This window comes from Pan paniscus, chromosome 1, assembly GCF_029289425.2.
Source record: "Pan paniscus chromosome 1, NHGRI_mPanPan1-v2.0_pri, whole genome shotgun sequence".
Taxonomy (NCBI): Eukaryota; Metazoa; Chordata; class Mammalia; order Primates; family Hominidae; genus Pan; species Pan paniscus.
The window spans coordinates 191563323-191577541 of record NC_073249.2 but is presented as its reverse complement, the minus strand read 5'-3'; the positions used below and the strand labels follow the sequence as shown (position 1 = coordinate 191577541).

General features: G+C 40.7%; 1 protein-coding gene across 7 annotated transcripts in view; it reads left to right on the top strand.

Moving 5' to 3' along the window:
• Positions 1 to 305: 305 nt before the first annotated feature.
• Positions 306 to 14219, top strand: part of ZMYM4 (zinc finger MYM-type containing 4) — a 154711-nt gene continuing 140797 nt past the window's right edge. For 2 of the 7 annotated variants that reach the window (XM_034961068.3, XM_055095491.2), the window contains exon 1: positions 307 to 716. Coding sequence is in view for 2 of the 7 variants with exons in the window: in XM_034961045.3 (XP_034816936.1) it covers positions 678 to 725 (48 nt within the window). In the remaining 5 variants the exon portion in view is untranslated. Of the gene's footprint in view, positions 726 to 14219 lie in introns of all 7 variants that reach the window. The other 5 variants (XM_034961085.2, XM_034961054.2, XM_034961047.3 and 2 more) reach the window with 4 other exon arrangements.

Here is a 14219-nt window from a genome sequence, read left to right as displayed (position 1 = left end):
GTCCACTGAGAACTTCAGCTTACCATGACTTTCCCTCTTTAATGGTACCACTGTAGTCAGGTGTAAGATGGTGATGTGGAACCCTTCACTGACATTGCACCCAATTCTCCAGATTGTCTTTCCAGTAATTTCTTTCATTTCTCCTTCATACCTGCGTCATGGTCCCTTTAAGGGAGCGGCCATAGTTGAGTGGTGGGAGCAGCTGCTGGCAGCAAAGAGACTTGCAGGATTTGGCCTACCCATGGCCACTTACCGCGCACGCTCAGGACCGGGGGCTTGGTGGGAAAGGAAGGAGGGACTTAGGGTGCGCCTGCGCATCAGGGGCGCGCGCAAGGGGCTGATTTGGTGATCCCTTTAAGAAACCGCAGGCGGAGGAATTTCTCTGAGAGAAAATAATCCTACTCACGGGGCCCCTTGGAGGCCATTAACCCCCCGAGTCCCGGCCCCCACCCCGTCCCCGGGCAGGCCCTCCCGCCCACGCGCGGACCCGTGGGATCTCAGAAGCTGCGGCCCGGCGCGCGGCATCCGCCCCCTCCCCACTCTCGGCGCAAGGCCCGGCCGGGTCCGGGGAAGCTGCCGCGAGGCGGCCGTGCCTGCAGTGTGGGCGGGGGCCGGGGGGCCGAGAGGTACCGCCGCCACCGCGCGGGGAGCCGCAGCGGTACCGAGCGGGGCCCAACATGGCGGAGAGAGAGGTGGAGTCCGGCCCCCGAAAGAGGGTAGGTGAGGTGAGGCAGAACTCGGGCGGCGGGGGGCGGGGCGCGGCCCGGGGCCGGGAATGGGCCATACTCAGGTTCGTGGAGGGGTCGCCGAGGCCCAGTTAGGACAAGGTTGCGGGCAGGTCTGAGGCAGCCTTGGGTCCGGAGCGCGCTGGCGAGCGGTCCCTTGGCAGGTGGGACAAAGATTTGGTGCTGGGTGGGGGGGAGGGGAGGGGGCCGTTGTTTGCCTTCCTCCCCCCCGACCTTCCCCAGCACTGGGGTGGGATATCTAGGCCCAGGGAGGGGAGGTGTCAGATTCTTAAGTGCATCTTTAGTGCATCTTTAGTACATCAGAGTCTGGAAGTTTAACTGGGGAGAGGTCAGGTGGGGGTGGTGGTGGCGGGAATAAGTCGTGGAGGGGTCTCAGGAGAAATAACCGGAGGGTTCTTCAGTAACACCATCGCGAATTCATTTTCCTGCCTCCTTTCCCCTCCCCCCATAGCCGTTATCTAGACCAAAGTCGGGGTGGTGGTCTTACCTGTGAAGAAGTGGGATCGTTGGCATGTCCTGATTTAGGAGAAAGATTTTGGCTACTATGAATGTCATGTTCTAGCCTAGCCTCTTACTCGCAATTAGGGACTTGGAAGAATACGACAAGTTTTCTCATAACAGGGATGTACCCAATCAACCTGCAGAGGTGAAGCCAATTCTACATAGGAGTTGTTTGAATACCTTTTAAAGTTTGTCTGGAAACTTTCCTTATTTAATTCTGAGTGGTTTTTTTCAGATGGCGAACAATACTGTACTATCGATTGAGCAATATCCCTCACTTTTCTTTTACTTCCTCCCCGCTTAGCATGATAAGAAGTAAGTTTCCTTTTAGGAGTCTTCCTTTTGGGAATGGTTTCAGAAACGATCAATTAGCAAAAGGGCAAAAAATTACTACTTTATGAAGAATGCCCTTTCAGCTTAGCGTAAAATTAGTAATCTCGTAATGATGCTACAGCTGATGTTTTGAGTGCTTACTGTGTGCCTGGCACTGAGCTAAGACCTTTATGTGAAGAATTTAACTTCATAGTAACTCCTCCTAGAACCTATTTGCAGATGAGGAAATTTAGGTGTTGAGGGCTTAAGTAATTTACTTAGATCACACAGCTAGTTGCAAGGTTGAGGTAGGATTTGAATCCAGGTTTGTCCCAACTATAGTGCCTGTGTGGGATGCCACAGAGGAGTTTCTTTAATCTGTGTTTCTCTCCTTAAAAGCTTAAATTGTAAATGACCAAAGAAGTGTCAAGTATTATTTTTTCCAACAATTTATTAGGAAAATATTTTGAACTATCCGGCAATATTATAAAACTTACGGGGATCAGTCATACACCCAACCGCCTAGATCCTACTGTTAACATTGCATTCCGGACATGCACAGCGGCTCACGCCTGTAATCCCAGCACTTTGGGAGGCCGAGGCGGCAGGATCACTTGAGGCCAGGAGTTCGAGACCAGCCTGGCCAACATGGTGAAACCCCGTCTCTACTAAAAATACAAAAAATTAACCCGGCGTGGTGGCGGGTGCCTGTAATCCCAGCTATTCGGGAGGCTGAGGCAGGGGAATCGCTTGAACCTGGGAGGCAGTGGTAGCAGGGAGGCGGTGGTAGCAGTGAGCCGAGATCGTGCTACTGCACTCTAGCCTAGGTGACAGAGGGAGACACTGTCTCAAAACCCCCTCCAAAAAAAAAATTGCATTCCACTTGTTTTATCATATATTTACCCCTCTATCCCTCTTTCTGTTCATCAGTCATGTTATTTTAATGCATTTCATCGTAGTGTTTTGAACAATAAATTTTTACCATTGATAAGTTTACGAAATGTTGGATTCACCTAATGCAATAATTAGTCATAGAGCAAGTTAAGCTGTATGATGGTATGTCCAAATAGTTTTGTAAGTATAAATGTTGTGTATGGAATGCATGTGTTTTGAAATTTTAAAATTTTCAAGTTGTGTTCAGTTTTGAACTAGATCCTTAACTGTGCTTGGATGAAGGCATATGGCATATAGTCCACCAATGAAAATATACAGGGTAAATTACTTAAGATATGTAACGTTAATTCAGGGAGATTTCTGCATCCAGTTGCTGTGAATGTTGTCATTCACCTTCTGTACTAGGATGTTCTAGGATATTCTAGAAAACATCGATGTGCGTTGACAACAAATTCAACTAGATTTTAAATATATTCTACCTCTTGTCGTACACTTAAAAGATGTTACTGGTCTTGTGAATCTTCTGCTAAAGGAATGCTGGAAAAAAAAACCATACTGGTAGCAGTAAAAACTTTATTATTATTATTATTTTTGAGACAGAGTCTTGCTCTGTTGCCCAGGCTAAAGTGCGGTGGTGCAATCTCGGCTCATTGCAACCTCCGCCTCCCGGGTTCAATTAATTCTCCTGCTTCAGCCTCCCAAGTAGCTGGGATTACAGGCAAGCACCACCATGCCTGGCTAATTTTTGTATTTTTAGTAAAGATGGGATTTTGCCATGTTGGCCAGGCTGATCTCGAACTCCTGACCTCTGGTGATCAGCACACCTTGGCTTCCCAAAGTGCTGGGATTACAGGTGTGAGCTACCGGGCCTGGCCCAAAAGTTAATTTTATTTTTAACAACCTATAACATACGCAGCACTTGTATAGGTTTCCCCCATTATTTTGCCAGTTTCATCACAGAGGAAAATTACATTCATTAATTTTTGGAATTAATGGTGTGGTGGCACATGCTTCTAGTCCTCGCTATTCAGAGGTTGAGGTGGGAGCATTGCTTGAGCCCAGGAGTTGGAGGTTGCAGTGAGCTATGATATTGCCACTGCTCTCCAGCCTGGGTGACAGAGGGAAACCCCCTCTCTAGAAAAAGTAAAAATAATACATAAATAATATTTTTTGATCCATAATTCATTTTGTTTTTGATATTTCATTAGAATATTCGGTATGATTGTCTTAAATGGTATAAGTACTTTTTTCCACTTTTTTTTGGTGTGTGCCAAATTACATGTGGATTCCATATGTATACTCCAAGCCGATTAATGGGGACTATGCAGTACCATGTCTTTGGAAATTGACTGCCTTGAGGGAGTTGAAACAAACTATCCACATAGACTTAGATAGTAACTTTAGGCTATTCAATCTGAAATTGCATTGATGACATGGTATTGTACTTAATGATGCTTACTGCTTTTGACCTTTGTAATCATGTCACAAAAAAGTTGCTAAGCACCTGTGCTATTTCATAAGCTACATGCTAGGCATTGTGCTTTGTTACTTAGGGTCATTTAGGATAATATATGCTGGCTCTCTTGATAAATTGTGAACTCCTTTAACATAGTATCTATTTCATTGCTTTTTGCGTCTGGACATCTTGTGACCTCTACACAATAGGAACTCAAAAGACTTGCTGACTTATTTTTGTAAGAATAGCTTACCTAGTACAGCAGAGGCTCTATGGGTTGAGTACCAAGTTCTCTGCTTTGTAATTTTGAGGGGCTCTGTAAATCTTTCATAGCGTCCTTTACTCCCCAGAGTTCTCTCCTATGGATCCAGATTTAGGGATCTTCTGATTGTTCTGGATTATGGTTAGATGGGCAGGTGACTGCATTTTTTGTTGTTGTTTTTGAGATGGAGTCTTGCTCTGTCGCCCAGGCTGGAGTGCAGTGGCGCTATCTCAGCTCACTGCAAGCTCCGCCTCCCGGGTTCACGCCATTCCTTCGCCTCAGCCTCCCGAGTAGCTGGGACTACAGGCTCCCACCACCATGCCCGGCTAATTTTTTGTTTCTGTATTTTTAGTAGAGACGGGGTTTCACCATGTTAGCCAGGATGGTCTCGATCTCCTGACCTCGTGATCCACCCGCCTCGGCCTCCCAAAGTGCTAGGATTACAGGTGTGAGCCACCACACCCAGCCGGTGACTGCATTTTAAGACCATTGGGTTAACAACCTTAAATTCTAGGTAGGCCTGCCTGATGTCTTGTTTTTATATTTGTGGGCAGTTGGAACACTTGTATTCAGAATATGCTGGAATGCTAGTCTCTCAATTTGTGAACACGGGGGAGCTGAGTATGTGGGTGGATCAGCGCTATATTCATCTATCATCTCTAGTATAGAGAGAATTAAGTTCATATCCTAGTGCCTATACATGAAGGCGTTACAGCAAGCATCACACCCACACAAATACATACTCACACACACACTTTAAAGTTGGCATATTATTTAATTTTTTTAGATGATAAAATTTTTGTTTTCTCAAATAGCTTTTAAGACTCATTAGGTAGGCTTATTATAAACGATTGAATTACTTATGCATGGCTATTATAATAACCAGTATGTTATGAAGTATGAGATCTAACTAAATTGGGCGGCCATATTTTGTTGTAAAATCCTTGTCTTTTCAAAGTTTACATACAAAATAATAACTTTTGTAAATGTAAATATTACCCGGTCTAGTAAATTGTATTCATTTTCATACTTAAAATTCTGTGTGTATTAAATTTGAGATGTATATATCTGGTATGCTTAAAAAAGAGAGAAAGCATATGTATAAATAGTATGCTTCCATTTTTTGTGAAAAACAAAACAAAACGACCTTTCTTGCCTCCCCGCATTTGTGTCTGTATATGCTTGTATATGTATGAACTTAGAGAAAATTGTGGAGGACACAGTTCAAGATATTACCATTGATTACCTTCAGTGGGTAGGGAGGAGAAACGAAAGAGAGTATAAGGGTGCAAATTTCACAAAGTGGAAAAAGTATTCATGGTATAATGCTAAGTGAAAATGTAGACTATAAAATGTTATCTATTAATATATAAATCTGTGAAAATTGAACACACATATAGACAGTAGAAAATATGAACAAATGAAAGCATTGACTTCATGATGTGATGGGATATGGAGAAGTTTTCTTTTGAATTTCTGTTATTTTAATATTTTATAATAAAATAATTGCAAAAGATTGATCCCTCTTAATTCCTTAATTAACTTTTTCTCTTTTCTGTCTTTTTGCTAAATGTATTACTTAAAAACATGGCGGTACATATCATTACAATATTTGCGATTTATATGTATGCAATGTGAATAATTTACTTTAAGAAAGTATTGACTCTGTTTAGAGACCATTTGAAGAGGCCATTCAAATACAGTGATTCTGCATTGTTTTCACACTGCTTCCCATCTTGTAACACACAGAGGCATCTGTAAATAATAATACTTGTGGCTGGGTACAGTGGTTCATGCTTGTAATCCTAGCACTTTGGGAGGCCGAGGCAGGAGGATGGCATGAGGCCAGGAGTTTGAGACCATCCTGGGCAACATAGCAAGACCCCATCTCTACAATAAATTAAAAAAATTACCCGAGGTTTAGTAGCCTCGTCTACTCACGAGGCTGAGGTGGGAGGATTGCTTGGAGGATTGCTTGAGCCTAGGATTTCGAGATTGCATTGAACTATGATCGTGCCACTGCACTTTAGCCTGGGTGACAGAGCAAGAGAGACACTGTGTTTTTTAAAAAAAAAAAAAAAAAAAAGGAGAGGCCATTCTAATACTGAGAATGATTCTGAGTTGTTTTCACACGCTGGTTCTTCCCATCTTGTAATAAGCAGAGACATCTATAAATAATGATAATACTTGGTATTTATAAACCCTTAAGTGCCAGTCATTTTTCTAAGTATTTTACATGTGATGTATTTTTCAACCACAATTATTGTCCCATTTTATAAATTAGGAAATTAAGGCACAGAGAGATTTGCTGGAGATATGATGGCTAAATCAGGATCAATTAATACTTGAACTGGTCCTGTTCGATCATATAGGTTAGAACTTTTGTTTATCCAGAAATATTATGGTTAGTGTTTATATTCTCATTTGTAAAATAAAGAACATAATTCTTTATCTGTAATATATGGATGTTAGAATAATTTGAATTACATTCAAACAAAGTTGATGTAAGTTACTTCTCAGGAATCATTAAGTTAACTTGTTCCCTAAGAAATACATTTTTGTTTGAGATCATCTTAAAATATGTATTCACAGCTCACATTTATTTTTTAGAAAATATACACTAAATATTTTGAAGCTGTGATTTACTTTAAAGATTATGTTTGTACTTTTTTTGACAATGGAAAGATTTTCTTTTCTCTTTTCTTTTTTTTTTTTTTTTTTTTTTTTTGAGACAGAGTCTTGCTCTGTCGCCTAGGCTGGAGTACAGTGGCGCGATCTCAGCTCACTACAACCTCCACCTCCTGGGTTCAAGCAATTCTCCTGCCTCAGTCCCCCGAGTAGCTAGGATTACAGGCATGCACCACAATGCCCAGCTAATTTTTAGACAGGGTTTCACCATGTTGGCCGGGCTGGTCTTGAACTCCTGACCTCATGATCTGCCCACCTCAGCCTCCCAAAGTGCTGGGATTACAGGCGTGAGCCACCGCGCCTTGCCAGAAAGGTTTTCTTACTAAAGAATATGTAAGTAGATAAATATAAAATTGCAGTTTCTATGGATACTTAAGAGGTATTTTTGAATTCTGTATTAGGAGAACAGCCACTATTTAAAGAAAAGTGATATTTCCCTTAAAAATTCTGATTATTTTACTATGAGCTAACTGTATGTACTTACTTTAGCAAAGGAGAAAGGCAAGTATTGTATAAATGTACTGTATTCAACCCAACAAAATTGCTAATACTTGACCATTTGACTTAAAAAAAAAATGACACTTTTATGTGGCTTAGCCATTAGCAGGAGCATGGGTTTTTCAAAGTCAGTTTATGGTATAATCTCTGGAATTTAGCAATTTTGGGTAGTAATAGTTCTTATCCAACCTTCTCATACCTATACCCACTTTCTTGTACTTAGGAAATATTTATATTGTTATTTTAATTTCATTCATATCATCTTTCTGGCCTCCTAGAAGCTTTAATTAGCTGCCTTTGACCAAAGATAGTCCTTTTTTTTGTTTTGTTTTGGTCTATCCAGCATATAGAACCCAGCACTGTCAGTTCTTTGAGAACCCAGCACATATCAAGAATCATATGTGTTTTTCTTTCTTTACACTTCCCAATATGTCTTACAGATGTATTTTAATACTGACATGCATATTATACTTTTATAAGCCAAAAATTAATCTACCATTCCTGTCTCATCTAACTACTCATTTCTGTCCCTCCCTCCCTCCCTCCTTCCCTCCCTCCCTCCCTTCTTTCTTCCCTCCTTTCCTTTCCTTCCTCCTTCCTTCCTTTTTTTCCATAGTTGAAATAATTTCAAAGAAATAACACACATCACATCATTTAATCTACAAATACTTCCGTGTGTATTTCTAACAGATAAGAATTTTTAACAAGCACAACCACAATACTGTTACACCTAACAAAAGAGTTCCTTAATCCAGTCTGTGTTCAGACTTCTCTTATTCTTTAAGTGTCTTTTTACACTTGATTTGTTTAAATCATCCAACTAAGAGTTACACATTTCATTTAGTTTATATGTTTCTTAAGTTTTTCTTAACCTTAATCACCTCCCCCCACCTTTTTTTTTCTTTTTGAAATGGAGTTTTGCCCTTGTTGCCCAGGCTGGAGTGCAGTGGCGTGATCTTGGCTCACTGCATCGTCCGTTTCCTGGGTTCAAGCGATTTTCCTGCTTCAGCCTCCCGAGTAGCTGGGATTATAGGCATGCACCACCAGCCTTGGCTTATTTTGTGTTTTTAGTAGCGACAGGGTTTTGCCATGTTGGCCAAGCTGGTCTCAAGCTCCTGATTTCAAGTGATCCACCCACCTCCGCCTCCCAAAGTGCTGGGATTATAGGCATGAGCCACTGCACCCAGCCAGTAATCCCCTTTCTTAACTCATACCCCCTGTGCTCCTTTCCCATGCTATTTATTTGTTGGAAAAAATAGGTTATTGTTCCAGGATAATTTTCCACATTTTGGATTTGGCTGATTGAATCCTTGTTATGGTATTTAACATGTTCCTTTACCCCTCATATTTCCCACAAATTAGTAGTTAAATACAGAGCAGTGGTTCTGAACTTTGGCTAAAACTTTAGAATTATCTGGAGAGCTTTTAGTTATCCTGATCCCTAGGCCACATCTCCGATAAATTAATCAGAGCCCATGAGGTAAAATGTCATCATCAATATTTTAAAAAATTTACCAAGTGATTTCAGTCTGTAGCCAAGATTGAGAGCCCTAGTTGGTAGAGCTTGATGAGTTTAGGTTCAGTTTCTTTGGCAAGAAATATTTATAAAGAGTGGTTATATAATTTATTTGCAATCAGACAATTTTGAGAATGAAAGGGGGTGCTATAATGATTACACAGAAGGAATAGTTTAAACTGGAATTGTTCTAGACAAATTAGGATTTATAGTCATTCCATTAGATGGGGCTGTGAATTCTTGTTGGATCGTTCTAGGAGGTAACATAAGTGGTGGTTCTACTTTTAGTGATACTAAATGGATCATTTGGTTTAGGTTCTGTCAGTGGGATCCAAATGTAATTTATTTTTAACTTTTCACTTAATGATAATTCTTGCCTATATCCATTATTTCATTAGAAGAGTGATTTTTTTTTGGTCATTTCTTTTGTATTTATTAACTGGAATTCTTTCATAAAGAATTCCCTCATCAATTATTTGGTTACCTTGTAATACGGTTTGTAAAGAAAAAGCAGGATAAATGCTTTTTTTTTTCCCCTTTATCAGTAATTTTCAGAAAAATGAATTGATGCCCGCCCTCACAACTCCCAAAGGTGAGGTTTGGGAGGGAGTATCATTAGGAACTCACGAGTTTTACCATATGTGATACATTCTAATTTATCATAGTCATTATTTTTGGTGTTCAATTTGTTGTATCTTTGATGATTGGTGGTCTCTTAAATTAGTTTCCTAAGGCTGCCAAAAAACTGCTACATACTTGGTAGCTTAAAACATCAGAAATTATCTCACAGTTTTGGAGGCTAGAAGTCCAAAATCAAGGCTCTAGGGAAGAATCTTTGCTTGTCTCTTCTATCTTCTTGTGGCTTGGTTGGTATTCCTTGACTTGTGGCGGCAAAACTCCTGTCTTTGCCTTCATCTTCCCTTGGTCTTCTTTCTGCATCTTCTTTTCTGTCTCTTAGGGTCTACCTTATTCCTGGATGTTCTCAGCTCAAGATCCTTACCATAATTACCTCTCCAAAGATCTAGTCTGCTCACATACTGTGGTTCTGGATGGACATAACTTTTGGGAGCCACAGTTTAATACACTACAGTTCTTTTTTTGACCCCTAAAACTTCATTTACATCCCATATGCAAAATAAATTCACCTCATCCCAACATCCTCAAAAGTCTCGACCTATTACAGCATGAACTCTGTTTTTTTTTTTTAGACGGAGTTTCAGTCTCTCGCCCAGGCTGGAGTGTAGTGGCAGAATCTTGGCTCACTGCAACCTCTGCCTCCTGGGTTCAAGCCATTTTCCTGCCTCAGTCTCCCAAGTAGCTGGGACTACAGGAGCGTGCCGCCATGCCTGGCTAATTTTTTGTATTTTTAGTGGAGACGGGGTTTCACTATGTTAGGATGGGCTCCATCTCCTGACCTCGTGATCTGCCCGCCTCGGCCTCCCAAAGTGCTGGGATTACAGGCATGAGCCACCGTGCCCAGCTACAGCATGAACTCTTAAGTCCAAAATCTCCAAATATTATAACCTCAAAAAGTTTGAAATCTCATTGTTTTAAATCATCTAAATTAGGTAAGAGTATGGACTCGGCATGATTCATTTGGGATAAAATTCTCCATCTGTGGACCTGTGAAACTGGAAAACAACTTATCTGCTTCCAAAATACAGTGATGAGAGGATGAGACAGCTGTTAAGATAGACATTCCCATTCAAAAGGAAGAAAATGGAAAGAATAAAGGATCACCGGTTTCAAGCAAGTTCAAAACTCAGCAGGACAAATTTCTCTAGGTTTCAGGGCCTGAGAATAATCCTCTGTGGCTTGATCCTCTGCCCTCTGGGCCCATGGAGGCTCTGTCTGCAGCTGGTGTGGGCCTGTTTCTCCCCTCCCCCAAACCCCCACTATGCTGCTTGCCTTCAGTCATTTTTACTTTTCCCTGAAGGGTTGCACATGTTTGTAGTTGAGTAACTGTATTAGCCCATTTCTTGCCTATAAAATCCCAGAAGTAAGACACTTTAAAAAATTCTGTCCCATCTCTGTTCCTTTCAGTACAGGCTGACAGCATTTTTGTTGGTATGTTATTCTTTAAAACCTTGTCAGTCTCCTTACATATCAAGGGGGTCCATATCATTAGACGAGAGGATTCTTCACAGCTCCGTACTGATAACCCCATCTCCATTCCTCGTTTCTGTTGAGATGATTGATTGGATCCATGAGTCACACTGCTATTACCTTCAGCATATGGTTGTCCAGCCACGTGGCCTGCTCTCTAGAACACACTTTTCTAACAGTGAATTTCCTAATTTCTGCATCCTTTGTATTCTGAATAATCTGAGAACCTCCCAGTTAATCGTTGTTTCCTTTTGCTTAAAGTTCCTTCTTCAATTTATCTCTTTCTTCTTGTATTTTACTATAAATACCAAGGAGGAACCAAGCTGTACCTTCAGCACTTTGCTTGGGAATCTCCTAGGCTAAATATTCAAGTTCATGGCTTCCAGATTCTCCTTTCTATCCCACAGTAGAACATAGTTCAGCCACTTTATAACATAGCTCACCTTTCTTCCAGTTCCCGGTCACATATTCTTTATTTACTTCTGAGACAGCAACAGAAGCATCCTTAACCAAAATATTGATATGAACCAAAATGTTCACAATTCTGTGTATGTATTCTCTAAGACTACAGAAGCTTTCTCTTAGTTGCTCATCACATCCTTCTAAACCCTAACCAGAATTGCCTTTGACATCAGTATTTCTACCACCATGTCTTTAAGGCAGTCTGTACTTTTTTAAAATCATGCATCTCAAAACTCTTTCAGCCCATTACCCAATTTCAAAGCCACCTTTACATTTTTTTCTTTTCTCTCTCTTTTTCTCTTTCTTTCTTTTTGTTACTTTCTTTTCTTTCTTTGTCTCTCTCTCTTTCTCTCTTTCTTCCTTCCTCCCTTCCTCCTTTCCCCCCTTCCCTTCCCTTCCCTTCCTTCCGTCCCTTCCTTTCTCTTCCTTTCCCTTTCTTTCTCTTTCTTTCTCTCTTTCTTTCTCTCTCTCTCTCTCTCCCTCTCTCTCTCTTCTTTCTTTGTTTAAAAGTTTTTTAATAGAGATGGTGTTTTACCATGTTGCACAGGCTGATCTCGAACTCATGAGCTCAAGCAGTCCTCACACCTTGGCCTCCCAAAGTGTTGGGACTACAGGCATAAGCCGTCATGCCTGGCCCACCTTCACATTTTTAGATATTAAAGCAGCACTCCACTTCCATGTACTAAAATCTGAATTAGTTTCCTAGGTTTGCCATAAGAAATTACCACAAACTTGGTGGTTTAAAATTAAAGAAATTTATCATCTCACAGTTCTGGAGGCTAAAAGTTTGAAATCAGGATGTTGGCAATGCCATGCTTTCTCTGAAGCCTTTAGGGAAGAATTCTTCCTCCTCTCTTTGAGCCTCTGGTGGTCTCATGTGTTCCTTGATTTGTGGTAGATTACTCCAGTTTTTGCCTCTGTCTTTACATGGCATTATCTCTTTGTCTCTCTTGTCTTCATTTCTGTCTCTTCTAAGGACACTCTTCATTGGATTTAGGGCCCACTCTAATTCAGGATGATCTCATTTCAAGACCCTTACATTAACTACACCAGCAAAGAACTTTATTCCACATGAAGTCATATTCTGAGGATCTGCGTGGACATCTCTCTTGGGGACCACAATTTAACCCACAACATGGTCTTCAAGGTCGGCACCTCGATCCTTTTTTAAAATTGATTTTTTTATATTTAAAAAATCACCAGTCGGGTGCGATGGCTCACGCATGTAATCCCAGCACATTGAGAGGCCAGTGCGGGCGGAACACGAGGTCAGGAGATCGAGACCATCCTGGCTAACACAGTGAAACCCTGTCTCTACTAAAAATACAAAAAATTAGCCAGGCGTGGTGGCACATGCCTGTAATCCCAGCTACTCGGGAGGCTGAGGCAGGAGAATCGCTTGAACCCAGGAGGCGGAGGTTGCAGTGAGCCAAGATTGTGCCACTGCACTCCAGCCTGGGTGACAGAGCGAGACTCCATCTCAAAAAAAAAAAAAAAAAATTACCCTAAGTTTAAAAAAAATGTGTTAAAATGTACATAACAAAGTGCAGTAAGCCAGGCACAGGAAGACAGAAACTGCATCTTGTCACTTAATGTGGAATCTAAAACAATAGAATTCATAGAAGCAGAGAGTAGAATTATAGTTACCAGAGCATGGGGGATGGAAGGGAGGGACAGGAAGATATTAGTCCAAGAGTAGAAAGTTGTAGTCAGGTGGTGTAAATAAGTATTTAAGGTGATGGATATGCTAATTTGCTTGATTCAGTCATTCCACACTGTATACATACGTGTGTATCAAAACACCACTGTGTACCCCCTTAATTTTGTGCAATTATAACTTCTCAAAAAGCAAATCATATAATAAATATATATATATAATATAACATTTACCATTTTAACAACTTTAAGTGTATAATTCAGTGGCATTAAGTACATAAACAATATTGTACAATCATTACCATTATTCATTTCACCCACAGTAGAAACTCTACATGTTATGCAGTAACCCTGCATGGTCCCTCGCCCCAGCCTCTGGTAAACTTTAAATTACTTTCTGTGTCTATGAAGTTGCCTATTCTAGATATTTCATGTAAGTGGACTCATACAATATTTATCCTTTGGTGTCTGACTTATTTCACTTAGCATATTTTCAAGGTTCATCCAGTTATAGTATGTATCAGAACCTCTCATTCCTTTTTATGGCTGCAAAATATTCCATTGTGTGCATATACATTTTATTTATCCATTCATCCATCAATAGACACCTTTTGGCTATTGTGAGTAATGTTGCTATAAACATTGGTATATAAGTATTTGTTTGAGTCCTTGCTTTCACTTCCTTCTGGTATTGTGATGGTTTTAATGAATGTCTTTTAAAATTCATGTTGAAATTTGATGCCCAATATGGCAGTATTAGGAGGTGGGCCCTAGTGGGAGGTGTTTGGATAGTGGGGACACTGCCCTAATGAGTTGTTACAAGCAAGGTTCCACCTTTTGTATGTCTCTTTGCCCCCTTGCCTTTTTGCTTTTCCATGCTGTGGTGCAGCACATAACCCTCACCAAAAGCTAAGCAGACACCAGTGCTATGCTTTTGGACTTCCCAGCCACCAGAATTGTGAGCTACATAAACCTCTTTTCTTTATAAGTTACTCAACCTCAGGTATTCTGTTACAGCAAGACTAAACAGACTAGTACAGGTATGTACCTAGGAATGGATTTGCTGGGTTATATAGGAATTCTGTTTATCCTTATTTATTTATTTATTTATTCATTTTTTGA